Source organism: Diabrotica undecimpunctata, chromosome 5, assembly GCF_040954645.1.
Source record: "Diabrotica undecimpunctata isolate CICGRU chromosome 5, icDiaUnde3, whole genome shotgun sequence".
Taxonomy (NCBI): Eukaryota; Metazoa; Arthropoda; class Insecta; order Coleoptera; family Chrysomelidae; genus Diabrotica; species Diabrotica undecimpunctata.
In genome coordinates this window covers 94,028,481-94,055,925 of record NC_092807.1, presented here as the reverse complement: position 1 = coordinate 94,055,925, position 27,445 = coordinate 94,028,481, and the positions used below count along the sequence as shown (strand labels likewise).

General features: G+C 31.9%; 2 protein-coding genes across 3 annotated transcripts in view; one reads left to right on the top strand and one right to left on the bottom strand.

The window, feature by feature from the left end:
- Nucleotides 1-1,039: 1,039 nt before the first annotated feature.
- Nucleotides 1,040-1,766, bottom strand: LOC140442367 (uncharacterized). Its single transcript, XM_072533442.1, has 2 exons — nt 1,472-1,766; nt 1,040-1,416 (listed from the first exon to the last, which is right to left on the bottom strand). The coding sequence occupies exons 1-2, from the start codon at nt 1,764-1,766 to the stop codon at nt 1,040-1,042; spliced, it is 672 nt and encodes a 223-aa protein (XP_072389543.1).
- A 1,255-nt stretch (nt 1,767-3,021) lies between these two features.
- The window catches only part of LOC140441480 (medium-chain acyl-CoA ligase ACSF2, mitochondrial-like), a 38,888-nt gene continuing 14,464 nt past the window's right edge, over nt 3,022-27,445 (top strand). The window contains exons 1-4 of one of the 2 annotated variants that reach the window (XM_072532226.1): nt 3,022-3,174; nt 17,738-18,038; nt 20,762-20,982; nt 25,731-25,848. In XM_072532226.1, coding sequence (XP_072388327.1) covers nt 3,134-3,174; nt 17,738-18,038; nt 20,762-20,982; nt 25,731-25,848 — 681 coding nt within the window. In that variant the 5' untranslated portion in view covers nt 3,022-3,133. The remainder of the gene's footprint in view (nt 3,175-17,737; nt 18,039-20,761; nt 20,983-25,730; nt 25,849-27,445) is intronic. The other variant, XM_072532227.1, reaches the window with a different exon arrangement.

The window sequence follows — 27,445 nt, the reverse complement described above, 5'->3', positions numbered from 1 at the left end:
AATTTTTAGTATTTGCATCATCTTGGTGTACTGTACTGGATCAAACGCTTTCTCGTAATCAATCAGACATGCGTATACGTCTCTCTAGTACCAACAGCATTTGTGAACCCGAACTGGTTGGGGGAAATTTGACTTTCACACAGCTTGTAGATTCTCTTATGAATTATCTTTAGGAACAATTTTAGGAGATGACTCATGAGGCTTATAGTACGGTAATCTTCTCATTTTTTGGATCTTGGTTTTTTTAATGTATAAAAAGTGTATAAAAATTGTTTAAGTGTAATAAACTCAGATTTCTCCACAGTTGTATATGTTTTTGAATATATTTGCGATTATTGCTATTGATTCGTTGTCCATTAGTTTGAGTAGTTCTGCTTGTATATTATCAGGACCTGCCGCTTTGCCATCCTTTTACTGTGTTATTGCGGAATAAACTTCCTGCTGTAATATTCTTGGTCCATCATTTACCTCTTCTTCTAGCTCAAAAGTGTTATCTCTTTGGTCTTCAAATAAATTTTCTAGATATTCTTTCCACGTTCTTATTTTAATCCAAGATGATGTTACCGTCAGAATCAGTTATATTTCCATTCTGCCCTCGTTTTAGTCCCCCTGTGAGTTCTTTAACTTTTCTATGTAAAGACTCTGTTTTTATTGTGACTATCGTAGTTTGACTGCAGAGTCTCAATTTCTTCCCATCTTTTTCTTTCGCTTCTCTGATTTTCGTTTTTATTAATATATTTATGGTTTTATATTTGTCTGGGTCATTTTTGGCTTCTCTTCTCTCGTCCATTAGTTTCAGGATCTCAGTTGTTGGGTGTAAAGTCTCTTTTGAAGTTTTGTATATAACCTTCTTCCAATTCTTCTTGTTGCTTGCCAATTTCTTCGCTTGCTCCTTGGTAACTCCTCTCTTGTCTAGGATGGCGGCAATTTCATCGTCCCAGGTCTTCATAAGTCTGCCCCTAGGTCTTTTTAAGATTCTTCTCGCTTCTCATACTTGTTTCACTGGTCTTTCTTTATCCATCCTTACTATGTGGCCGTACTATCTCAGTTGGGCTTCTTCGATTTTCTTCTCTTTTGATTGGACTTTAAGGCGTTCTCTTATTTCTCCGTTCCCTATCCTGTCCATTCTAGTCATCCCTAGTACTCTTCTTAGATACTTCATTGAAATACTTTGCAGTTTATTTTTTAGTCTGGTGGTGAGCGTCCAGCTTTCATATCCAAATGTTAAGATATGTACAAAAACTGTGTTGTAGATAGCTATCTTGGCTTTTAGGGATACTTCTTTTTTCGATAGGAATGTGCTCTTAATTGCGTGGTATATCCGGGAAGCGTTTGCTATTCGATTGTTTATCTCTGCTTCTTGTGTACCCCAACTCTCTAGTTGCACTTCCAAGCATTTGAAGGTTTTGACTTGTTCTAAAGTATCGTTATTGATTTTAATGTTTATATGCTGATCTGTTTTCCCACATACCATGAACTTTGTTTTTTTTTTTATTGATTCTCAGATTACGTTTTTCGAGTTTTTTTCTCCATATTTGGAGGTTTCTTTTAAGTGCGTCTTCGTTTCTTCCAAATACAACGAGGTCATCTGCAAATGCGCACTCCGCTATCTGTTTCATTTCCAGGTTTCCATGTCCAACAAATATTCTCGATGTTTCTTCTCTAGTGTTCTTTATTACATCATCTAGTACAATATTAAACAGGATGAGGCCTAGTACACCTCCTTGTCGTAGGCCATCATCGACTCTAAACTCGTCTGATTCCATATTATCTGTTCTTACTCTGTTTCTTGTGTTCTTGTATAGGCTCATAATAGCTTTTCTGACTTTGCTGTCTACTTCTCTGTTCCATTTTGTCTATTTCGGTTTGGGGGGTTCTATCAAATGCTTTTTTGAGATCTATGAAGGCTTGGTATAATTCCGTGCTTGTATTTCGTGCATTTTGTATTAGCTGTTTGAGTGTAAAAACATGGTCATGGATGCTTCTTCCCTTCCTGAAACCGCTCTGTGACTGCTCCAGCTTATGGTCTACTTCTTGTAGTAGTCTTTTCTCCAGTACTCGTTCGTAAACTTTGAAAGGGATACTCTGTATTTGCTGCAGTCTCGTATGTCACCATTTTTGAAAATGGGTAAAATAACGCCCACTTCCCAGTCTTTTGGGATCTTGCTCTCCTTCCATGCTTTATTGCAAACTTTTCTAAGCATTTCATTTCCATTTTCTCCCATATTTTTTAGCATTTCCGCAGTTATCTTATCATAGCCAGCTGCCTTTCCTCTTTTGAGCCTGAGTATTATTTCTCTTATTTCCTCTATTGTTATTTCGTTTTGATTTGGGTTCTCATGTGGGTTTTCTTCAGTGTTGTCTATTTCATTATTAGAGTCTTCTTGAGTTAGGAGGTCTTCGAAATATTCTCTCCACCTGTTCATAATACTTTCGTTCTCGCAGAGGATGTGGCCATCTTTATTTTTAATTTGTTTTGGTGTTTGTTGTCTGCTCTCTGTTCTCAGGCTTTTCAGAGTTTTGTAAAATAGTTTTTGGTTAGTGTGGTAGTCTTTCTCCAGCTTATTCCCAAGATCCTCCCAGCTCTTATTTTTTGCTTCAATCACCACTTTTGCCCTCTGTTGCTTATATTTTTGATAGCTTTCTGCATTCTGGTTCCCTAGATATTTCTTCCACGCTAACTTCTTGGATTTGACCTCTTCTTTTATTTCATTACTTCACCAATTCGTACATTGTCTGTTCTTATTGATTTTAGCCATTCCGCAGATTTGCTGTGATACGGTCAGCCATACAGACCGTATCACTGCGGCGGCATAATTATAAAACATTATTTTAAACACTCGTAGATAACTTCCACAGTACCAAAACTAAGAAAAAATGGGTTGTTTTTAGAACTACCACGGGCAAACTATTTTTGTCTTATCAATGTGATAAATAACTCATAATTGATGTTGATTGTATTATAATCAAAATTACACATTATTCTAAATCAAAAGTTACTCTTTGGTGGAATGCACTTAGCAAACAAAGATACACATCAAATTTATACAAAGCTTAGTTCGTCCTTCGTCAGTCGTCAGTATATTGACGTTGAACTTGTATTTATCAGTGGCCAGTGCATTCGTGTTTAAAAATGACAGTGCGTTTTGTTTTAAATAGAACTTTTACTACAGCGTAAGTACCATAAACACAGTAATTAAATATTCATAATTATATTGGTATAGTTGACCGTAAAACAAACTTTACAATAACAGTCAGAAATATACGAAGAATAATTAAATACACAGTTAACCAGAAAATAAAGAAAATTAAAAAAAAACGCTGAATTTAAACTTTTACATTACAAACGATCACATGTCACGGGAAATGCTCCTTGGAAGACGGTATTGAGTGAAATTTATAGCTGAAGTTGTGTAGTTTTGAAAAACGTACTTGTGCAATGGAAAAGAAGGAGTTTTAAACGTTTAAGATCGTTTGTAATGTGACAGTTTAAATATAACGTTTTTAGAGGTATTTCAAATGCCATAGTGACCTATCAATGGAAGTGATAAACTTTATTGATTTCATGAGAATCATGGGAGCCCGTGAGGGGGAGGGGGAAGTCCGTGAGTAGGAATGGCAAACTTTTTTGGGATCTTAAAATTAACATACTGAGCAAAATTTACCTTGTTCGTATGATTGTTAGAAGTTCAGTGATATTTTCAGTGGTCTCTGACGAATGGAGTATATGGCGTGTGTAGTAACAACTGCAGTACTTTTGAACATTACGAATTTAACGAGTGCTTTAGGCGTAGATATCCGTAGCTTGGAAAGATGTTTTGCCAGCTACAGTTGTCAAACGTTTTAGCGTTAGCTTTATTAAAAGTCAAAATTGATATCTTTATCAAAAAATAAATCTTGTAGTAAAAATTTCCAATTAATATAATAATAAGTTTTAATCCTAGGGTGACTTCATACTTCTAAGATGAGGCATCAGTATCACTATCATCAAACATCAAATAATACTACTACTCCTCATCAGTGCTTGTGTCAAAAAACATGTTAGTATTTTAGGGTTATAGTTTATTAGGGTAATGTTAATTTATTCTATAAATATTTTATCCTTCAATGATTTTGACAAATCACTCTAACAAAAGTGTTTGCATTCATAAAGTTTTTGATAAATAGAATCCTTTGTTCTTTCTTGTTCATCTTATTTTGTTATCTGTTCTTTTATGTTTTTTTGATAACTTTGTCACAGAGTATTGTTCCGTCTTCTTTTATTTAATTATTTTATTTATTAAAATATAAAATTAAATATATAAAAGTGGTCTTTAAAAACACAACCGTATGCAATGATGACAGTAAAATTCTTGTTAGTAATTTCATAGTAAATCATGAGAAAAAAAAAACAGAAAAAAACCCCATAATACTATCCCGACATGATAAGTATTTGGTTTTAGATTTAATTTACCTTTAATATTAACACCAAACTCTGATTTTATATGTATGTTATTTTAAAACATAAATTATGTATCTTCGATATGTTAATGACTTACTAATAGTTGTTTTTTTTTTCACCACGTAATGCATTGTTATGCAGGATTGTCTTTAAATAAACTACGAAAATGAATAAATTAATTTTTTAAATAAAAAGTTTTGTGCCTTATAATAATAGTGTGAGAAAGATTTAGTTTATTATTATAAATTCATTCTTTTCATTGTTCTGGTTTCATGGATGTAATTAATTTTAAATGCACAAAAGGTCTTTGCCCCCAGTAGATGTTTTAAGTATTCTTCTATCTTTAGCACGTTTGTCAATTTTGCCTTCCAATTAATATTAAGGTCATCTAATTTGTCTTTCATGACACATTTCATTCGTTTATTCTGTCGCTTAGTATCGTTTTCAAATAAAAAATTTAAATATACCTCTTGAATATATCGTCATTACCATCATCATCAGTAGGTTCTTTGAGACAATTACTAAACATAGGACTCCCGTAAATAGTTCCATTGCTTCTGCTCTTGAGCACCTTGAATCCAGTTGTGCCGTATGCGCTTAATGTAGTCCGACCATCTAGTTGGAGGACGTTCTCGATAACGATAAGCATCGTGTTTAGGTCTCCATTCTAAAATTTTCTTGGTATATCTTCTCTCTCTCTCTCAGGGATAGATTAACATTGACCTTTCTTTCATTGAGCCACTTTTATTTTATTTATTACTTTACTGGCAAGTTTCTTCAAAACGAAAAAGTTTTCTTTTAAACTACTTCATTCAAGTATTAATCTCACATAATCCCTCTCAAAATTTTATTGGTTTTCTTAAGGAAACAAATATTTTAAACAAAACTACATTTTTACTTTCCAAAACTTAATTAGCTTAGGTCTAATTTATAAAAAGAAATACCAGGCCCAATTTACTTCCCAGTTTGTATTTTGTTTCCAATCAATATGCATTTACGTTGATATTTACTTAGTGTAAAATTTTGTTTACATGTGGTAAGTTGATGATCCTCTCGGTTTTTACACTTCTTCTGGTTTACTATGGTTTGTTTTTTAACCAGGAGGAGTACACTAAAAAGACAGATTCACACCCAAGAAAGTTACTAGAAAAGTTACCAAATACACTTTCTTTTTTGGTTGATTATCTCGGCCTTGCGGTAATCCAGTAATCAGTATTGGACAACCTCACACCAACGAATATATATGCATACGTCCATGTTCTTTGCTAACACGTCGATTCTAACCTAACTTTGTTTGTTTATGTTTATGTTTGAATAACAATTTTTTCCAGGTTGTCAAAATTTCTTTGAAGAGTACAGTCTATATAGTTGACTCCGAGAGAATATTGTGAAATTACCAACCAAATAATAGTTTTCCGAAGCTTGAATTTTCTTACTAAAAGTATAGAGGGTATAAACAAAAAAAGGAAGTTAAATAAGAGCCAAATTTGAAAAAAAAAAATTCTAATTATTTTTGATTTGATAGGTTAGGTGACTGCATGCTTTTGTTTTAAACTTTTAAGTATTCTTTGATTCAAATTAAATTCATAAAGCTTGAATTATACAGTTGAAATTTAGAAAGTTTTGGTAAGTTACCTTCTTTAATAAGAGTTAAACTAAAAGAAAAAAATTGGGGATTCGTCTGGGGGCGAGAAGCCCCCAGCTATTTTAACGAAAATGAAATGAAAGATGTGGAGAAACAAATTAAAGAGTTAAAAAAATAAATATGATAAAGGTTCCAAATAGATACGACATATATGATAAGGGGCCATTTGAAGTATATATAGAAGCCAGGAAGGATCACTTAAATGTTGGAAATTATAATTATTTAGCGATTGCAAGAGAAATCTCTGATTTACAACTAAACGATATCTTTAAGACTCACGAAAAGGGGTAAATAGAATTAGTGTGGAATTTAAAAATAGAAATGCAGAAAATAACTTTCTTCAAAATAATTTGCTAAAAGAAAAAGGTTATGATGATTATACCCAACAAAAATGTTACATGCAAGGGAATAATCCAATTTATTGACAAAAAAATTTAGTGATGATGTCTTGCTAAAATACTCAGAACCAAATACTAAAAACTGTAAAATTATAAATGTGAAGAGATTTAAAATAAAAGTAAAGCCAGATAAGATTATTAATGATACATGTAGTCATAGTGAAGGAAGCGAGGAAACACCTGCAAGGGGAGTTCGTGGTGAAGTGGTAAATTTAGTTCCAACTGGAACTGTTTGCTATACCTTCACTGGGACATCTTTGACAAGAGGTGTTCTAATTTGTGGAATAGATCATATAGTTCTGCCTGATAATATGCCAGTGATTCAGTGCTACAAATGCTTGAATTATGGGCATACAAAAAATTTATGTAAAACAAAAAATAACAAATTTATTAATTGTGCGGAAATTCACGATTTTAATCAAAGATGCATTATGAAATGTGTACATTGTGATAGTGATAAATACAATAGTACAAGTAGACAATGTTCAGAGTATATCAGACAAAAAAAAATAAGAGAGATTGATGATGTCTTTAGAAAATATATGTTTCAGAACATAATAAATTTTTATTAAATCCTAATGGAAGAGTACATATAGAAAAAACACATATTTTTAGTAACACAAATTATAACAATAATGAATGGAATGTAACTACCCCTGGAAGGGATAACTCTCATCTCTCTCCAGGTTATAATGAATATGGCTACTAAATTAAACAAAACAGATTTTATCACAAAATTAAAAACAGAAAAGGTTGATTCATCCATAGGAAAGGATGACTCAAGTTAATCAATATAACAAAGCACAAGGATGTTTCACACTTATGCAGTGGAACATCAGAAGTCTTAAAACAAATTATGATAATTTTTTCCAATTCACTTGCAATATATATTTTCTTGTTTTTCTTATTACAATAAAAAAATGTTGAATTGTTATAAAGAAGTTGAAAAATTTTCAGAGTTTATTTATCACATTGTAGAAGAAAATCGTCTTTATATCATTATTTATATTATATATATATATATATATATATATATATATATATATATATATATTTAAATATATATTTAAAAATGCAGGGCGCAAGACCAAAAGGAAGGCCAAAGATGGGAGGATGAAGTGGCAGCGGACGAGCAAAATTTGGTAGACGTGAGAACCTGCAGAAGATCGGCGCTGGACCGACAAGGTTGGAGGCATAGTTTGGAGGAGGCCAAGGCCCGATTTGGGCTGTAGCGCCATTGGAGAGAGAGATATTTAAATATCGGAAGATCTAGTTTTATAGATCTCTTGAGTCTATGGAATTTAATTATAATTTAGAGAAGATTTTAATCGGGAGAGTCAATAATGTTACAGATCTAAGTATGGTTTTTCACAGAAATTTGTCTTTTCATTTACAAATAGATATTATAAGCAGCAAAGCTATGAAATGGCTTGATTTCATTAAAAGATAACTGAGATTTTTGTAGGATTGCATCTCTAAAAATTTACACTTTTATCTGCTCTCAAGTTAAAAATTCAACTCTGTGTTGTTTTCCATTTACTCAAGCATGTATGAAAAAGGAGAGAGTTCAAAGATTTCTGAAATACTGTTCTTTTAAACTGCGTAGACCATATTCTTATTCTGGTGTGATCAATTTCTTGAATCTAGATTTTTTTCTTAGCAGAAGAGTTAACTTTGACTTGATCATTATTTTTAAGCTTAATAATCCAATTTCCTGAATTGCTTCAGCTAATTTGTTTTACATATTCCTTCCTGTTCACTGCTTTAGAATTCACTTTTTCATATTTCAGATCACAGAATTAATTATGGTTCAAATATAGGCGTGGTCCTACTTTTCATGCATGCTAATCAGTGACCTCATTAGATAGATTTGTTTAACTTATGCAGGTATCAATATCTTGAAGTTCTATTTGAACCACTAAAATGCAAAATGAACTTTGTATAAAAAATAAGTTTGTACTTGAAATTTCTTTATTGCTGGATTCTTGCTTAATTTTGACAGTGGGTATCAATTTTGCTATCAATAAATAAAATTTACTAAAAAATATTGGATTTCTGTGAGATAATCAACAAATTCAATCTATTATGTTACATTCTAGCATAATTTTGCAGTTTCCTTATGATGGTCTTCAATCAGGAAGAACAAAACCAACTGTATCAATAAGTAAATTTAGTAAATTAAAACACAACATTAATTTACTAAAGTTCTTTATTGTGATGAAAACGAAATGAAAATGCTTCCCAACAAGTATACACTAAGTTTAAAAGATAGTTGACGTTTTTCTTAGGATAATTAGATATAAATAGTATAGTATAAAGTATTTTTCGTTCAGAGCGTCTGAGCTGTTCTTCGTTTGCTTTGGCCATCGTCCACTTTTCGCATCCGTATGTTATTACAGGTCTGACTATGAATTTATAGATTTTGATCTTTGAACTTCTTGTAAGATTTTTTGATTTTATGAGCTTATCCAGTACGAATAGACATCGGTTTGCAGATTGGATTCTGTCTTTTATTTCTTCAGTAACATCGTTGTCAGCTGTGATTACGGCCCCCAGATACTTAAAACGTTGTACTCTTTCGAAATTGAAGGTGTTGACCGTCACATTTTGTCCTATTCTGTCTCTTCGTGTCGTTCTATTTATACACATATATTTCGTCTGGACTGAAATACATATGACATATACATGACATAATTCAATATTAAAATATAATTTAAAATTAAACTTATGTGAAATTACGTTAATTAGATTATTTGTAATTTATTAATAATGACGACTATAAAACGACATAAATGCGACTACCATTATACAACATACTATTTTTAGTATACTCCTATAAAAAGGTGTGCATTGACTATTTAAGGAACTTAAAGTACTTTAGGTACTTAATTATATGACTGTAGTTATCATTTTAGATTATATGCTTCATATATATTTTTAGACCAAATAAAAATGTTAATTACATTGAAAAAATCATGTCCAGAAAAAATCGTCAACTTGATATGTTGTTCTATAATTATGGCTGCCTTGTAGGTGTATTAAATATGTTTTATAGCGACCTTTAAATGTGTTAAAAAAACTAGACATTCGGCAGTAAAATAGTGAAATTATTGTATGAAGCTACACGTCAAAGGCAATACCAATGATAAAAATATTCTTCTTGAGGGTTATATATATATATATTTATATACATACATACATTATATATATATATATATATATATATATATATATATATATATATATATACAGTGTGACCCATTTAGATTGGAAACACCTCTATAAAATTTGAAATTGTTAACCGATTTTAATCAAATTTTTTTTTAATGTCATGTAATAAAAGGTCTATTGCGGGACAAAATATGAAATATTTAGTTAAATTTTCAGGGCATTCTACAATACTTTTTCTTCGTCCAAAAGGGAGAATTTGTATTAGCAATTTTTTTATTAAAAAAATTTCTACGCCACTGTATTTAGAGTGGCTTCAAATAGCTATGACAAAAATTTCATTAAAATATATTTATTAAAAACGAAGTTATGACAACTTAAAATTTTAAAACTCACTAAGCTATGAGTCAAAAAAGAACACCCTGTATCAACAGATAACCATAAAACTAATTATTTTTCAAATAATTTTAATAATAAACCACTACTAGACAAAAAATGTTTAAAATAGCATAAAAATTTAATGCAAGTAACGCACTTACATGATTATTAACTTTACATGCTACAACTAAATCTCAGTTGCCATGACAACGATATTACTGTTTGACATTATTTGTGTCATACAAATTTCAGTGCTAGCATAAATTTATGCATAATATCTGCAACAATATTTACTTCAAATTCTTTTAATAATATTTTGTGTCATGGCTGCAAGATTAAGTTTGAGAGAAAAAATTGAAATTATACGTCTTTCGGGAGATAACGATAGAAGTGCCAGGGAAGTTTGTACAATATTTAATGACAGACATGTGGATCGTCCTAATATTAGCTGCGGTACGGTAAACAAAATAAATAGAATATTTAATGAATATGGTGCAGCATCAAAACTAATTTTAAAAAATAACCCGTTACAAAGAAGAAGAGGAAATGATCAAATCATTTTAGATCATTTCAGAAATAACCCTAATGCCAGTTTCAGGAATGCCAGTTTATATTTGAATGTGCCTCGAAAGAGTATTCGGCGATGTCTTAAGGTAAATAATATTAAACCTTTCAAACCAAAATTCTTACACACATTACAAGAAGGCGACGAAGCAAAACGTTTAGAATATTGTTTATGGGCCTAAGGGGAATATTTAAACAATATAAATTTTCTAAAAAACGTGTTGTTTACCGACGAAACCACTTTCACTACAAATGGAGTAGTATCATCACAGAATTGTCGCTATTGGACAGCAGATAATCCCCATTGGGTAATAAACTGTAAAAGCCAGTATTCTTAAGAAATAAATGTCTGGTGTGGTATACTGAACGAGCGAGTTATTGGTCCTTTCTTTTTTGAAGAAAACTTGAACTCACAGAACTTTTTAGAATTTTTAAACACCGACTTGTGGGATGCTATTCATGAGCTCCCAATTAATGAACGATTAAATTTGTATATCCAGTTAGATGGGTGTTCTGTTCATTACGCCAGAATCGTAAAGCAATGGCTCAATGAAAATTTTCCGAACAGTTGGATAGGCCGGGGTAGTCCGTTGATAGATTGGCCACCCAGATCTCCAGATCTCACAATTTTAGACTTCCTTCTCTGGGGAGTTATCAAACAAAAAGTTTACCAAACCCGTGCAAGAGACGTAAACGAACTTCGTGCAAGAATTCGACAGGCATGTGCAGAAATTATTCCCCAAAAACTAAGAAATGTAATTAGAAATATTCATAAACGCTACGAAAATGTATCCAATTAGATGGTGGATTGGTAGAGGCAACTAGGATTTAAACTAAAATTATATTTCCATGTTTCTGTTAATACAGAGTGTTTTTTTTTTAACGTTAATACAGAGTGTTTTTTTCTTAGTGAGTTTTAAAATTTTAAGTTGTCATAAGTTTGTTATTAATAAATATATCTTAATGAAATTTTTGTCATAGCTATTTGAAGCCACTCTAAATCCAGTGGCGTAGAAATTTTTTTAATAAAAAAATCGCTAATACAAATTCTCCATTTTCGACGAAGAAAAAGTATCATAGAATGCCCTGAAAATTTAACTAAATATTTCATATTTTGTCCCGCAATAGACATTTTATTACACGACATTAAAAAAAAATTTGGTTAAAATCAGTTAACAACTTCAAATTTTATATAGGTGTTTCCAATCTAAATGGGTCACACTGTATATATATATATATATATATATATATATATATATATATATATATACATTAGCCCAGTCTGATTATGCAAAAATCATCGATTTCATGGCAAAATTTTTCGCAGATATCTGAAGCTTTTAAAACATAAGTGGAGGTTACTAGATGGCGAATAGATGAAAAGGTACTCGTATGTTTATCTTGCGTTTTTTTTAAACAATAATTTATGGTTAATATAACATTTTGTTAATAAAAAAATTAATAAAATTTATAAATTAGTGCAAAAATAACTGTTTTTTTGCAAATATTTCCGTAAATTATTTATCAATTTTAATTGAAAAAAACGGGAAAATAAAGATATTCGTGATATAAAAAATAATATAAATATTGTTTATTTAAAATGTAAGGGAAAAAACTTATAGACAAAAAATCAAATTGTGACCATAAATTATATTAAGGTAAAAATACAAGTACCTTTTCATCTATTCGTCATCTAGTAACCCCCACCTATGTCTAAAAGCTTCAGATATCTGCGAAACATTTTTTGACCTTTTTTTTTTAACCAGACTGCTTTTAACTTTTAACTTTTAACCAACATATATATATATATATATATATATATATATATATATATATATATATATATATATATATATATATATATATATGTATATATATATATGTATATATATATATATATATATATGTATATATATATATATATATATATATATATATGTATATATATATATATATATATATATATATGTATATATATATATATGTATATATATATATATATATATATGTATATATATATATGTATATATATATATATATATATATATATATATATATATATATATCTCGAGCTTTCAATTGTGTTTACAATTCTTATCAAGAACTGCTAAAAAAGACAAAATATCTTACAAAGTTGAACTATAAAGAAAAACATTTATATATATATATATATATATATATATATATATATGTATATATATATATGTATATATATATATATATATATATGTATATATATATATATATATATATATATGTATATATATATATATATATATATATATATATATATATATGTATATATATATATGTATATATATATATATATATATATATGTATATATATATATGTATATATATATATATATATATATATATATATATATATATATATATATATATATCTCGAGCTTTCAATTGTGTTTACAATTCTTATCAAGAACTGCTAAAAAAGACAAAATATCTTACAAAGTTGAACTATAAAGAAAAACATTTTTTGTTAACTCACCAAATAAAATTAGTTTCGTTAATAAAAATTGCTGCAAATACAACATAAAATTTTATGTAGTGAAAGTAATAAATTCAAAAGGACTTTTTTGGAAATGGTTTGTATTAGCAAAAGTGATAATAGTTTAAACAAAAGATCAAAAATTCAAAACCTAAGCAAAATTTATAATTATATTATTTCTTTATAAATTATATATAAAACTTGAAAAATATCACATTTTTATTTAATTTTCCATATATCTGTTACATTTTTTCAGACATCTATCAATGGTGAACAAATCTTCTTCTTTTTTGTTACTAAACAAAAAAGAATTTTTAAACAAAATTTTATTTTTGACAATATAATTGTCAAAGGTAAACATTTTAAGTTGGCATTTATGATATTGAGGCTTATTTGTAATTGGTTGCTACTTTAAACTATTTATAAATTCAATTATTTTTTTGTTAAGAAAATGTTTTCAAAATTATTAAAATTTCAGGGAAGAATTTATTAGATAAGGGCATTTTAGTATTAATTCTTTTTGACATGTATTTGCAGCAATTTTTATTAACGAAACTAATTTTATTTGGTGAGTTAACAAAAAATGTTTTTCTTTATAGTTCAACTTTGTAAGATATTTTGACTTTTTTAGCAGCTCTTGATAAGAATTGTAAACACAATTATTGAAAGCTCGAGATATTAAATAGTTAACCAATAGCCCCTTTTATTGAGTCCAACCCATCAAAAACATTTATATATTTTTTCCACACGAGTCACAAGTACTTCTTTTTTCTTACTCTTATATATATATATATATATATATATATATATATATATATATATATATATATGTATATATATATATATATATATATACATATATATATATATATATACATATATATATATATATATATATATATATATATATATATATATATATATATATATATATATTCCAGAGGGATTCCGCTGTCTTATCTCATTGTCAGCTTCAATTGGCCCAGGTAATTGTTCTTATTTTACTTTAATTGTGTTGTTCTGGTAGATATTTTCGATCGTTTTGACTATTTCTAGAGGTGTCTCTCTTACGTGGAATAACTTAGGAGTTTATTATGTATTCTTTCCTCTCCAGGTAATTTTCTATTTTTAATTTCCTTAATGCTTCTTTTACCTCTCCTTCCTCAATGTTTATATCTTCGTTAATTGTCACTTCTGGTATTGGTGGTCCATTATCGTTATATTTAGCGAATAGAGATTAAAAGTAATCTGTCCATGTTTCTTTCTGAATTTTTTTCATTTTTATTAGTTCTTTCATCTCTTTTCTTTGTTCTCTGACCATTCTTCATATTTCTTTTTGTGTTCCGTAAAAGTCGTGTTCCATCTGTTTTAATAAGCTGTGCCAAAGTGCCCCTTTTATTCTTCTTCTTCCTTAAGTTCCATCTTCTATCGAAGGTTGGAAATCATCATGGCTATGCGGACTCTGTTGACTGCCGCTCGAAAAATCTGCACTACTGCATTCAAACCATTCCCTTAAGTTCTTAAGCCAGGATATTCTTCGTCTTCCCACATTTCGATTTCCTTGCATAATAAGTTGTAATAATGCGTATTTTTGCCCTCTCATCACATGTCCTAGGTACTCAAGTTTTCGTCTTTTGATAGTTAATATTATTTCCGCCTCATTTCCTATCCTTCTAGTTACTTCCACGTTTGACATTCTTTGAATTCATAATATTCGTAGGATTCTTCTGTAACACCAAAATTCAAAGGCGGCCAACTTATTCAGATGGACTTGTTTTAGTGTCCACGCTTCCAAGCCATAAAGAAGATTAGAGAACACGTAACGTCGAAGCATTCTCAGGCGTGGTTCTAACCTTATATCCCGACAACAAAGAAACTTTTTAAGTTTAATGAATGATGCACGTGCTATTTTAATGCGTATCCTAATTTCTTTGGTTTGGTCTACATCTGATGTTATCCATGTTCCTATTATCCAAGTATTTATAGTTATTAACACTCTCAGTTGCAGTATCTTTAGTAGTCAATTTCATATTTGCATGTGCAGATTTAGTCATGATCATGCATTTAGTTTTCTTTAAATTTATCTTCAGTCCGTACTCATGACAGCGTTCATTAAGGCGTTGCATTACGTTCTGTAAATCATTGTTGTAATCCGTCATTAATACTGTATCGTCTGCAAAACGTAAGTTATTTAAAACTTCTCCATTGATAGATATACCTTCTATTGAGTCTGAGAGCACTTTTTGAAATACGGCTTCACTGTAGACATTGAAAAGTAGTAGGGACAGTACGCAACCCTGGCGGACTCCTCTCTGTATTTTGATATTTTGGGTGTACTGGTTGTCAACTCTTACCTTGGCAGTTTGATTCCAATATAAATTAGATATAGTTTTCATATCACGACTGTCAATATTTTTGCTTTTTAATATATCTACAAGCTTTTTATGTTGAACCTTATCAAATGCCTTTTCAAAGTCTATAAAACATAAGTACATGTCCTGATTCATGTCCATGCATCTCTAAGCCAGCACATTCAAGCCGAACAAAGCATCTCCTGTACTCATACCATTTCTAAAGCCAAATTGTGTGTCACTAATTTCATATTTAAGAGTGTTAACAATTCTGCTGTAAATTATTTTCAAAAATGTTTTAAGTGTGTGACTCATTAAAGCTATTGTTCTGTAATGTGAGCAAGTTGTTGCACTTGACTTTTTGGGAATTGCTACAAAGGTCGATTGCAGTCATTGTGTGGGGATTGTGGCAGTCTGATATATTAGATTAAAGAGTTCAACCATTACATCAATAACATCTTCATCGATGAGTTTTAATAATTCGATTGGCACATCATCTGGTCCAGTAGCTTTACCCTCTTTTGTGTTTTTGATGGCATAGATGACTTCTTCTCTTAATATTGGTGGTCCGGTATCCTCGGTAATTTCTAATGACAGTTCTTCTCTTTCATCATTAAATAGTTGTTGGATGTAATTGTAATCTCTCCTTCATATCAGTTATAATATCCCCTTTATCATTTTTAAGGATATTCGTTCTTGTACGTTTTAGAACCTGTCATTTCTTTGATTTTTTTGTGTAAATTAAAGCTATCATACTTTTTATCCAGATCTTCCATTTCCTTGCATCTGTCGGAGAGCCACCTCTCTTTTGCCTCTCGAATTTTCTTTCTGATGTTGCTTTATGTTTTCTTCGTTCTTCCATAAGTTCAAGAAGTTCTACTGTCGTCCACATCATTTGTTTTTTCTTGTGGTTTGAGGGTTTCTTTACCAACTGACACAAGGGCATGTTGAATTTTTCCCCATTTTTGGTCAATAGTTAGAGTTTCCGCATTATCTTCTTTTACTTTCTTTAAGTTCTCGTTTATTTTAAATTTCGTTTCCGCATATCTGTTGTCTTGTTTGAGACGTCTTGTATCCATGATTTTCTTGGTGCTAGGGCTGTTGACCTTCTTTAGTTTCACTCTCATCGACAAAACAACTGGGTTGTGATCGGAGGATATGTCCGCTCCTGGATAAGTTTTAGATGATATTATAGAATTTCTATATCTTCTGTTGACGATAATATAATCTATTTGATTTGTGACGATTTCGACAAGCCTATCGACACGTTCATTCCTTTGCTCGAGTCCATATCGCCCCAGCAATTCTCCACTTCTCCTTGACCCACTTTAGCGTTCAAATCGCCAATTATAATATTTATATCTTGTCTTTTAGTTAGCCTTAAGACATTGTCGATTTGTTCATAGAAGGCCTCTATGGTGTCTTCATCCTTGTCTACAGTGGGTGCATATACTTGGATTATATTTATTTTACGTTTTAAATGAGAGTTTAGAGACAGCATTAATACTCGATCAGAGTAGGAAACAAAGTTACAAACAGGTTTCTGAGAATTCTTATCAACTATAATTCCAACTTCCTGTTTGTGCTTGGAGTCGTTGTTTCCAGAATAATACATTGTTCCATTTTTGATGTTACATTTTCCTGATTCAGGCCATTGTATATCGCTAAGACCCAGTATGTTAATTTTCATTCTGCACATTTCCGACACAGCGTTATCTAGTTTGCCTGATTGGTGTAAACTTCTTCCGTTCCATGTTCCGATTTTCAAGGCTATAGAGTTATTCTTATTTGTTTGACAGGGATTTACCTTGATGACGACCTGAGAGGCCCTGTCGTCTAAATCTGATTGTCCTCCCCTGCCGGATTTTGGATTCCGAGCTCCATGATCATTAAGTCAATTATCCATTAGTGGATCCATGATGATTTTTACTAAGGATATCCACGGATGTTTAATGTGGTACTCATCCCCTGGCTTTCCACATCCCAATGCTGTTGACTAATTTAGTTCTTCTGCATTCGGAGTTAATTTCTATGCTCCAGGGCAATGAAGTGCCCTACCACGTGTCGGTTCTTCCACCCGTAGCTGTTTACCAACAGGTGGGGGATTACTTATACCGGTAATCGTTTGGTTAATTTAACAGCTCTAGTATCCAATAATATACCGATCCAGGATCATTTCCCTTAAGCTCTATCTTGGTACTGATGCTGCTGTCTGACAAAGTAGGATATGTGAATGGAAACTTTGGTAGCTTGTTAAAACTGATTGCAGATTTCTTATTTTAGGATTAGGCACTACAATAGATTGAGCTATATGCACAATGTAGGAGAAGAACCACTAAGACCACTGACCCTCGGACGATTACTAGAACGAGCAAGTGCTGATTTTGGTCAAACACCAGCAGTTACTGCTCTCCACCAGGATAAAACAATTACATTTACCGAATTGCTCTACGAAGCTGATAGGTTAGCTGCGGGATTACGACGTCTTGGGTTTAAGAAAGGTGATAAGATAGGCCTTTGGGCGCCCAATATGGTTGAGTGGTATACGACATTTATGGCGTGTGCCAGAGCGGGATACCTTCTGGTAAGTTACAAGAAAGTATTTATGTAAAATGGATATTACTTATAACTTGAGACTTGGAAACACTTCAAATATTTTATTAAATTGATATTTCTGCCATAACTTTCATCAAAACGTTTTACTTAAACACGACTTTGCAGACTGCCAATCGCTTGAAAATTGTGTCATATTTGATTATTGTGAAAAGCTTGATACAATATAAAAACTAATATTGTAACTGTTGCTTCTTGGAATGATGATCCGGTGCTGCATACCACTGACGCAGCTTTTTGAGCCATTGTATCCTTTTTCGATATAGAGCAAGTTTGATTCCTAATTTGCTTCGAGTATTAACTGCCGTGGATTGTCATCATCATCTTTGGCTCTGCATCCCTGTGTGGGTCTTGGCCTGTTCAAGAATTAATTTCCATTCCCTCCTAACCTTTGCTTATAGATACCATTTCTAAAAAGGTCCTTTTTAATTTATTACCTTTATTGCATAAAACTTTAATGTTTTCGAAATTTGACGCCCTTTGAAGAGATGGATCGTTCTCTAAGCCTCGACGATTAGCACCTGACAAATTGCAATGGGCTAAAAAAGAATTCGAAAATCTTCTGCGACTAGTCATCATAAGACCATCAAAAAGTAACTGGTCTACACCATTACATATAGTCCCGAAGAACGGTGAGGAATGGAGACTCTGTGGAGATTATCGACGTCTAAACCAAAGGACTATTCCAGATCGATATCCAATTCGACACATCGAAGACTTAGGTCAGTCGCTAGCTGGTAAGATCATTTTCTCTACAATAGATTTAGTTAGAGCATAAAACCAGAAACCAGTAGCAACCGAAGATATACCAAAAACTTCCGGTACCACACCATTTGGATTGTACGAATATTTATATATGTTTTTTGCTTTAAGAAACGCAGGACAGATCTTCCAGCGTTTCATAGATGAAATTTTACGTGGTCTTGATTTCGCCTACGCCTACATCGATGACATTCTCATTGCATCAGAATCCGAAGAGCAGCATATGTTGCATTTAGAAGAAATTTTCAAAAGATTTAAGTAATTTGGCGTTGTCATTAATCCAGCAAAGTGTCAGTTTGGCAAAAACGAGACTACATTTTTGGGAAATACAGTATTAGCAGCGGGACTCAAACCTCCTCAAGAAAAAGTAACAGCTGTACAAAATTTTACTCATCCTAAAACAGTGAACAACCTACGTACATTTATAGGTATGTTGAACTTCTACCGAAGGTTCATACACAATGCAGCTGAGCTTCAACCACCACTACATGATGCCCTAAAAGGAATTGTCTAAGGAAAAGCACCAATTGAATGAACACCACAGCGAATCCAAGCCTTTGAGGATTGCAAAAGTAGTTTAGCTAACGCTACTTTACTGAGCCACCCTGTAAATGATGTTGATATCTCCATCACTTGTGATACTTCCGATTTTTGTACTGGAGCTGTATTACAACAAAAAACGGATACAGGTATGAAACCTTCGGCTTTCTTTTTTTTGTTTAAATTCTCACCTAGTGAAAAGAAATATAGTGCGTACGACAGAGAATTATTGGCTATAAATTTAGTTATAAAACATTTAAGACATATGATCGAAGGCAAAGACTTAATAATATACAAACCAATCACCTTTGCCTTTACACAGAAGCTAGACAAATGCAGTCCTAGACAATTTTGATATTTAGATTTTATAGGCCAGTTTTGCACCAACATTCAGCACATCTCTGGATTAACAAATATTGTAGCAGACGCACTATCTCGAGTTTATAGCATCAATAAAGATATCGACATCATGGACTTAGCTCTCGCACAAGAAACAGATCCAGAACTAAAAATGTACTTAAGAGAGAAACCATCGTTGCAATTAAAGAAAATACGATTTCAGGAACAAAACGTTAGTTTGTACTGTGACGTAGCAACATTTACAGCCAGACCATTTGTACCGAAACCACTCAGAATGGCATAATCTAGCACATCCTGGAATCAAAAGTTCTGTGAAGATGATCACACAGCGATATGTTTGGCCTTCAATCAAATAAGATGTGAGAAAATGGATTCGAGCGTGTCTAAAGTGCCAAAAATCAAAAATATCGTGCCACATTGTTTCACCGACTGGAAGTTTTACCGACACTGTAATTACTTATACATTTTGAGTGCGTTGCATTTATAGGAAACGAAATTAATATAACGACCAGCCCTATAATAAAAATTTATTGCCTGGCTTTTAAAAACAAAGAACGCGTGTTCTGTATTGAGTTTTAGTTTTTATTAATCATTGAGACGCAATTTGGATCGGTCCGCGATACATACAATCCCTTCGAGAATTAATTATAACTTTTATATTAATAACTTTTATTCAATTTTATTTTTTTTTTTCGTGGTAAATAAGTTTATCACACGCATCCACAGCAACTACGAAACAAACTCTAATTATTAAGTTCTCGTTTTCGAGAAGTTTTTTATTTATGTTTCTGTTAAATGGTGAACAGTGTACTTTTAACATCAAAGATGTAATTTAAAGTTAATTTAACTACATTTAAAGGGTTTTAAGCCATATATTTAGTGGCTGCAATCATATAAATCCAGATAACACTGATGATGATGAGATTATAGATATTCCGATAATAAATGATGTAGACCGATAAGGTTTTTGTATTAATATACCTTTTATAAAGAAATTTTTTTAATCAAATTTCCTTTAATTTATATGTTTAGGTTTCAATAAATCCTTATTACCAGAAGAAAGAACTAGAATATGCTATAAATAAAGTAGGTGTAAATGTTATAATATGTCCAATAAGTTTTGGAAAACAACACTTTTATGATATAATCAATTCGGCTTGTCCAGAGTTGCCCAATAGTGATCCAGGAAAATTGAATAGCCCTACCGTTAGTACTTTGAAAAGTGTCGTATTATTGGGGGAAAATAAACTTGGGTAAGTAATTTTTAAATTGTAATAGTAAGCTATTAGGATCTCAATCAGAAGACTTTACATTATCTTCACAATATGTACCATTGGAACACTACATATTGCGTTAAGTTAACAACGTCTAGCTCACATCTACATTACCGATATGAATGGTTCCTTTAACTACGGGCTACGGTGTACACAGTACACCATGCGTGTTAAGTTGGTTGCCGTTTCTTAAAACTATTTTCTGCTTTTACGGCGCTCGACGTAACCTATCAGTATAGTATCAACCATTGTCTATTACAGTTGATATGTGATTTTTGATCAAATAGTTGAGTTGTGATAAAAAATATCAAAGTGAGTTCCCGAACGGCGCCTTCAGTACACCACGCACATAGTTATGTAAGTAAATTTAACGAATATGAAACTTTAAATTACCTGCAAACGAGTTTAGCAATTTTCTGTGTAGTAAATGTTACATTGTACTTTTTATACAAAAATGTGAATGAAAACTTAGAGGAGAAATATTTTTTATAGGGATCGAGTGCGTATTAGAAACCCTAAAAGTCTCACACAAGATGAGCTTAGAGCTATGGCTGAAGCTTTGTTCGAAGAAGAACCCGTGGAAGAAGTTAGGGGAGAAGAAGATGCTAGTTCTTCAGAAGAAGAGGAAGAAATTAGGAAGACAACGATTGTAACACTGAGTCGGAGATAGAACTAAATGATAAAGAGTCTTTTAATTCAGATAACGAGAGCGATGGTGAGAGTTTAGAAAGCGATGAAGATGAGTATTTTATTGCGAAAGATAAACAAAGTGGTATAAATATTCAGTGGTGAGCAAATGTAGCAAAACATCCACCAAAAATATTGTAAAAATACTTCCTGGGCCAAAGCTGAGTGCTAGAGATATTACCAATGAGAGAAGTGCTTTCGAAAAAATTTTTAGTGACGACATTATTGAAAATATAGTTGAGTGTACAAACTTGAAAATTGCAAATATGCAAATAAAGTATAACTGGCCGAGACGGGCTAAAGACACAACAAAAACAGAAATTATGACATTTATCGGACTACTACTTCTTGCAGGAACTAAAAAGCAAAACCATACACATTTTCTTGAATTGTGGACTAAAGACGGAACCGGTTCAGAAATATTTAGAGCGGGCATAACGGCTGATCGATTTTTATTTTTGCTTGCTGCTCTAAGATTTGATGACAAAAATAGTAGAGGGATACGCAAGGAAACTGATAAGCTTACTGCTATTCGAGTTAAACTGGATCGTGTTGTGGAGAACTGCAACAATAAGTACTGTTTAGGAGAAGAAGTAACAATTGACGAAATGTTAATACCTTTCCGAGGTAGATGCAGTTTTATTTAATATATCCCGTCCAAGCCTGCAAAGTATTTGTTAAAAGTATTTGTATTGTGTGATGCCCAGACTTTTTATGTTACAAATTTAGAGGTGTATTGTAGTAATCAGCCACAAGTACCTTACAACAAATCAAATAAACCTGCTGATATTGTATATCGTTTACTTCAAGACTGGAAAGGGAAAAACCGGAACTTGACATGTGATAATTGGTACACAAGTTACTTATTGGCCAATGATCTTTTGAAAGATAAAGTAACAATGGTTGGCATACTAAAGAAAAATAAACGGGAGCTGCCGTTGGAGTTCCTACCACATAAGGAAAGAGAAGTTGGATCGTCCCTTTTCGGATTTCAAAAAGAGGTAACTATAGTGTCATATGTCCCTGCAAAAAATAAAGCTGTGCCTTTGATATCAACCATGCATAATGATTCTGTAGTAGATCCGGAGAAAAAAAAGCCAAATATAATTTTAGATTTTAATTCTCACAAAGGAGGTGTCGACACAGTAGATAAAATGTGCGGTACATACTCGGTATCAAGGAGATCGCAAAGGTGGCCGATAGTTATATTTTTTCAGCTCCTAAACATCGCAGGAATTAATAGCCAAATCCTGTATAATGCTGCAAATATAAACAATCCTCAAAAATATAGAAGGATATTTTTAAAGGAATTATCTTTATCTTTGTTGAGACCACACCTTTCAGAACGAGCTGAAATACAGAGTTTGCCCTTAGATTTAAAACTATCCCTGAAGAAATATAAAGCTACTGTAGTGGAACAAGAAGAAGAAGAACCACCAGCAAAAATACGAGGAAGGTGCTATTGCTGCGGAAGGCGTAAAAATAGAGTGACAACCATTTCGCGTCAGACATGCAGGAGAATGGTTTGCAAAGAACATTCCCCCATTATTTGTCCTGAGTGTATTAACTCAAATAACCAGGAAGAAGACGAAAGTGAATAAAGACTCGTATGTGTTTATTTTTCTACCTAGTTAAAAATTTAAAAATTTTCGCATATTTTTTTAGATTGGTGTTTCAATTTGTAATAAATTACTGTTTTCGTTTTTTTCTCACTGGTTTACCATTTTGGATTATTTTTTAGTTTTATTTTTTATTATATAATAACTAATTATTGATTAAACACAAGTTGTGCAATTTAATATAGTTCTAATTATTAAAGAAATTTTGTTTCTGTAGCTATTTGTAACTGGTGTATAGAGTACACCGCGCCCGTATTTGAGATTCATGGTTGGGTGCCCGTAGTTAAAGGTTAAGTAGGCGGAGCGAGTTTTCAAGCTACAAGCCGGCTTTTTTATAAGCAGTTGTAAATTACCTCCAGTATACTTGCCCCGTTAGCAGGACAGTTGAAAAAAGTTCTAGAAAAAGTTGCACATCACTCGTCGGCTTTTAAGCGAACTAGCTTGTAAATTAGCCATGTGTACTCATAGTAGCTATTGATTATGTACTTTGGAAAATAACTACAACATTAAAGGGATTTTATTGTTTCATATGCCAATGGACACTCAAATATGAAAAACCGCGGAGTGCTACCATTTAAAGGGGTACGTTTTTGCGAACAGGTTGAATTTGTTCCTATGCACTAGGGTGCATTTGGATGAACTCTGTACAGTTTTCGTACATATATCTACAGAAAAGTTGTTTAAAATTGTGCGCCACTCACACTATTTTTGGGCCATTTTTCCTATTTTTTCGCAAAAATTGTTCTCTTTTCTACGCAGTTTTAGGTATATGCAATATTATATTAGAAAAAGATAATTACCTTTAAAATGATCTACTGTAGAACACTCTAGAACTAATTTTAAGCGGTTCTTCACAGTTTCCTACTTTTAACGATTTTTGTTATTTACGGCAAAATGTACAAATTGCGCACGAAAGCTGTACTCTTCACCTTTTTGGGTTTCAAAACCCAATTTTAATGTTTGTCGATAAGACACTGATCAAAAGCTATCGAATTTTATTCGTCGAGTTGATACAAATTATATTAAAAAAACCTATTTCTCATGCGTAACATATTGCCTACATATGCGTGAGACAACGGTTATAGACATTTTTGTTCAAAATTATCTTTTATTTATTTCTTGTTTGACACAGTTTTTTCTATGGCGTATAGATTCTTGTCAAATCGATATTTACCGCTCCCCACGAGGGCGGTTTTAGAAGGAAGCCCGGGTGTAAGAGTTTTTTTTTATTTAATAAAACTCCAACAGGAATCTTATGATTATTGCTATTTGATAACTCACTATGATCAATAAGCAAGTTAGTTCTATATACAAAATATTACAAAAACCTATTTAAAAGCCTGCGCTACATCGAGGAAAATTGCGGAACAGACTTTTCCTTCTTCTAGAGCTTTTTCTGCTATATCTGTTATTCTATGCACCTGATCTATCGTTGAGTGGCTTGCTCTAAACCAAAACTGATGATTAGGAATTAGATTTTTTTCCTCTATAATCGAATTTACTCTCTTTAAGAGTAATTTTTTGTATAATTTAAAAATGACAGGTAGCTTTCTTTGAATTTATATTTTCTTTTATTTCCAAATATACTTCTTTTGAAGTTACAGGGCTAATCTCTATTTCGTCTTGATCAGGGAGCTCCCAGCTAATTACTTTTTGTTCTTTATTTGGTTGAAAAGTATATTCTAGGTGGTCAGCAAACCTGTTGGCCTTTTGTATATTGCTTCTTGCCCAGCTACCATTAGTATTTCTAATTGGTGGATTCTGTAAAATTGGCCTTTTTAATCGTTTGGTAGCCTTCCACGATGAGTAATCAATACTGGCGGTTGATTTTGAGGCAGTAGTAGCGTCGATATTGGTGGGTGGCTGAGGAGTGGCTCGTAAGGTAGATGGTATCTCATCTGTAAGGTGGACTGTTTTCTTTGCCTTTACGGGAGTGGTGGCTGGAGTGGTAGATTTAGCGGCCGAAGTGGTAGATTTGACGGCTGAAGTGGTAGCTTTGGCAGCTTTGGTGGTTTTAGTTTTGATGGCAGTGGCGGATATATGTTAGTATATGTTCTAATATGTTTATATGTAATATCTAATATACCATAGATTCATATCTAATATATATGTTTATGGGTGCCACCATACTAACGGTATTAATTAGATACATTCGGGACCATATATCGCTCGATTGGTACATTTTGCTCGTACGGCCCCAAGTTCATGAGATCTGAAACTGGTTGATTTTGCACAGCGGTCGAAATTTTCCCACTCTTCCCTATTGGAAATCCTGTTGTTATTTTTGGTTTAATATTCATTTCACAACTGTTTGTGATCTGTATAATCAAGACAAAAATGCTACTAACTATACATAAGTAAAATATTTATAAATTTTTATATAAATTATATAAATATTATAGTTCATAAAATATGTTTTAGGGGTACACATACCTATAGCGATATTTTAAATATGGCTAATCCCGAAAATATCTCATTCATTCAAAATAATCAGAAATCCATTAAAATTGATGATCCATGTTACGTTATGTTTACCTCGGTAAGTAGAAATGTATGCTGGAGCTACAGATAAAATGGAAAAGGCTTATTTTTCAGGATTGTGATAACGATATTGATTAATAATTGTCTAAAATAATGACTAAAGTCGTCGAGTGGTTTACAACAATTTAGAAAGCTGAACACAATTATGTTAAGATAAATAAATTTAATCCTGTCAAAGTATATCAATTTCTGGAGTATCTCATTATAGTAAATGACAACAAAACAAACACCACATTTCTGTGGCGTTTGAAGATCCTGCCCCTCATCGAATGATATAAGTATATTGCGTTTTTCTCACCGTGACTTAACATTTTTTTTTATTTTTTGGTTTTAGTATTTTAATATCTCCATAATTTCTACACTTTTCATAGCGTTGTTTCGACATTTTCTTATTTATGTACTGAATTCTTTATTTCTAGCTTTCTTATTATTTTATCCATTTTTTCTGGTTGTTTTTTTTTCTCGGAACACGTCTCAATTCTCTGAACAATTGTATTACTGGTTTTCTGCCTGCTAGTATTGTACTTTACTTAAATCGTCATGTTGGCTGCTTTTTTAAAAAGAACTGTCAGCAACGGCTCACTGTATACCTTTAATGGGAGCTCTAAAGGTACCTACTGAAGCTTATTTTGGCATAACACAAATTAATAAAGAAGTTGGTAAATTAATAGTTTTTTACGTTTTTCGCCAATATTTTGAAAACTATACGGTTAAGCAGGAAGGAGATTATATATAAAAATATTCTACGTCAAATTTAAAACAATAAGGGTCCCTCCCATACATAATTGTTCTAAAATCAACGGTTGCAAACACAATACAAAATTTAAGGAAGAACGTTTTTGTATAGAACATTGTTCACACTTAACCGCATAGTTTTATAAATATTGACGAAAAACGTAAAAAACTACTAATTTAACGTTTTCTCGCCCCCCCCCCCCCCCCAAAAAAAAACGGGTCAAAATGTTCTATCTTTTTACTTGACAGTATGTGGCAGATATGGAAAAATTAAATGTTAGAAGAAAAATTTTACTTTGGATATCGGGCTTAGGCCTTTTTGGACCAATTGTACGATACTATGACCGAAGATGTACGTACCCAGATCTTGTATAATAAGGATATCTCCAATATTATCAAGGAAAGTTATTCAATTTATTTAAAATTTATCCTTGTAATTTTGTTTGTGTCAGCAAATAAGTTTTTTAAAAGCAACTTGTTATATTTTGAAGTATTAAGAAAAACGGAAAAGTTGAAAGAAGTTAAAAGAACAATAAAATGAAGAATGCAATATCTTGAACATATAATACGTCGAGAAACAGGCGGCATCTTGCGGCTCATAATCTACGTATGGCTTCAGCTCAAAACATCTCTTTAAAGTAGTGGATTCGAAAATTAGAGTGCATATGATGACCAGCCTCTGTAAAGCAGATGACACTTAAAGAAGAAAAGGTTTTATGATTCTATAGCTTCTTTATATTGCGATTTTTTTTCCTATACTTATAAATCATCGTTTTAAAAATTGCAAAGTGCACTTAAGGTTGGGTTACCTTTAAATTAAGGAAACTATTGAGCTCTAAATTTGACAGGTAATGTTTTAA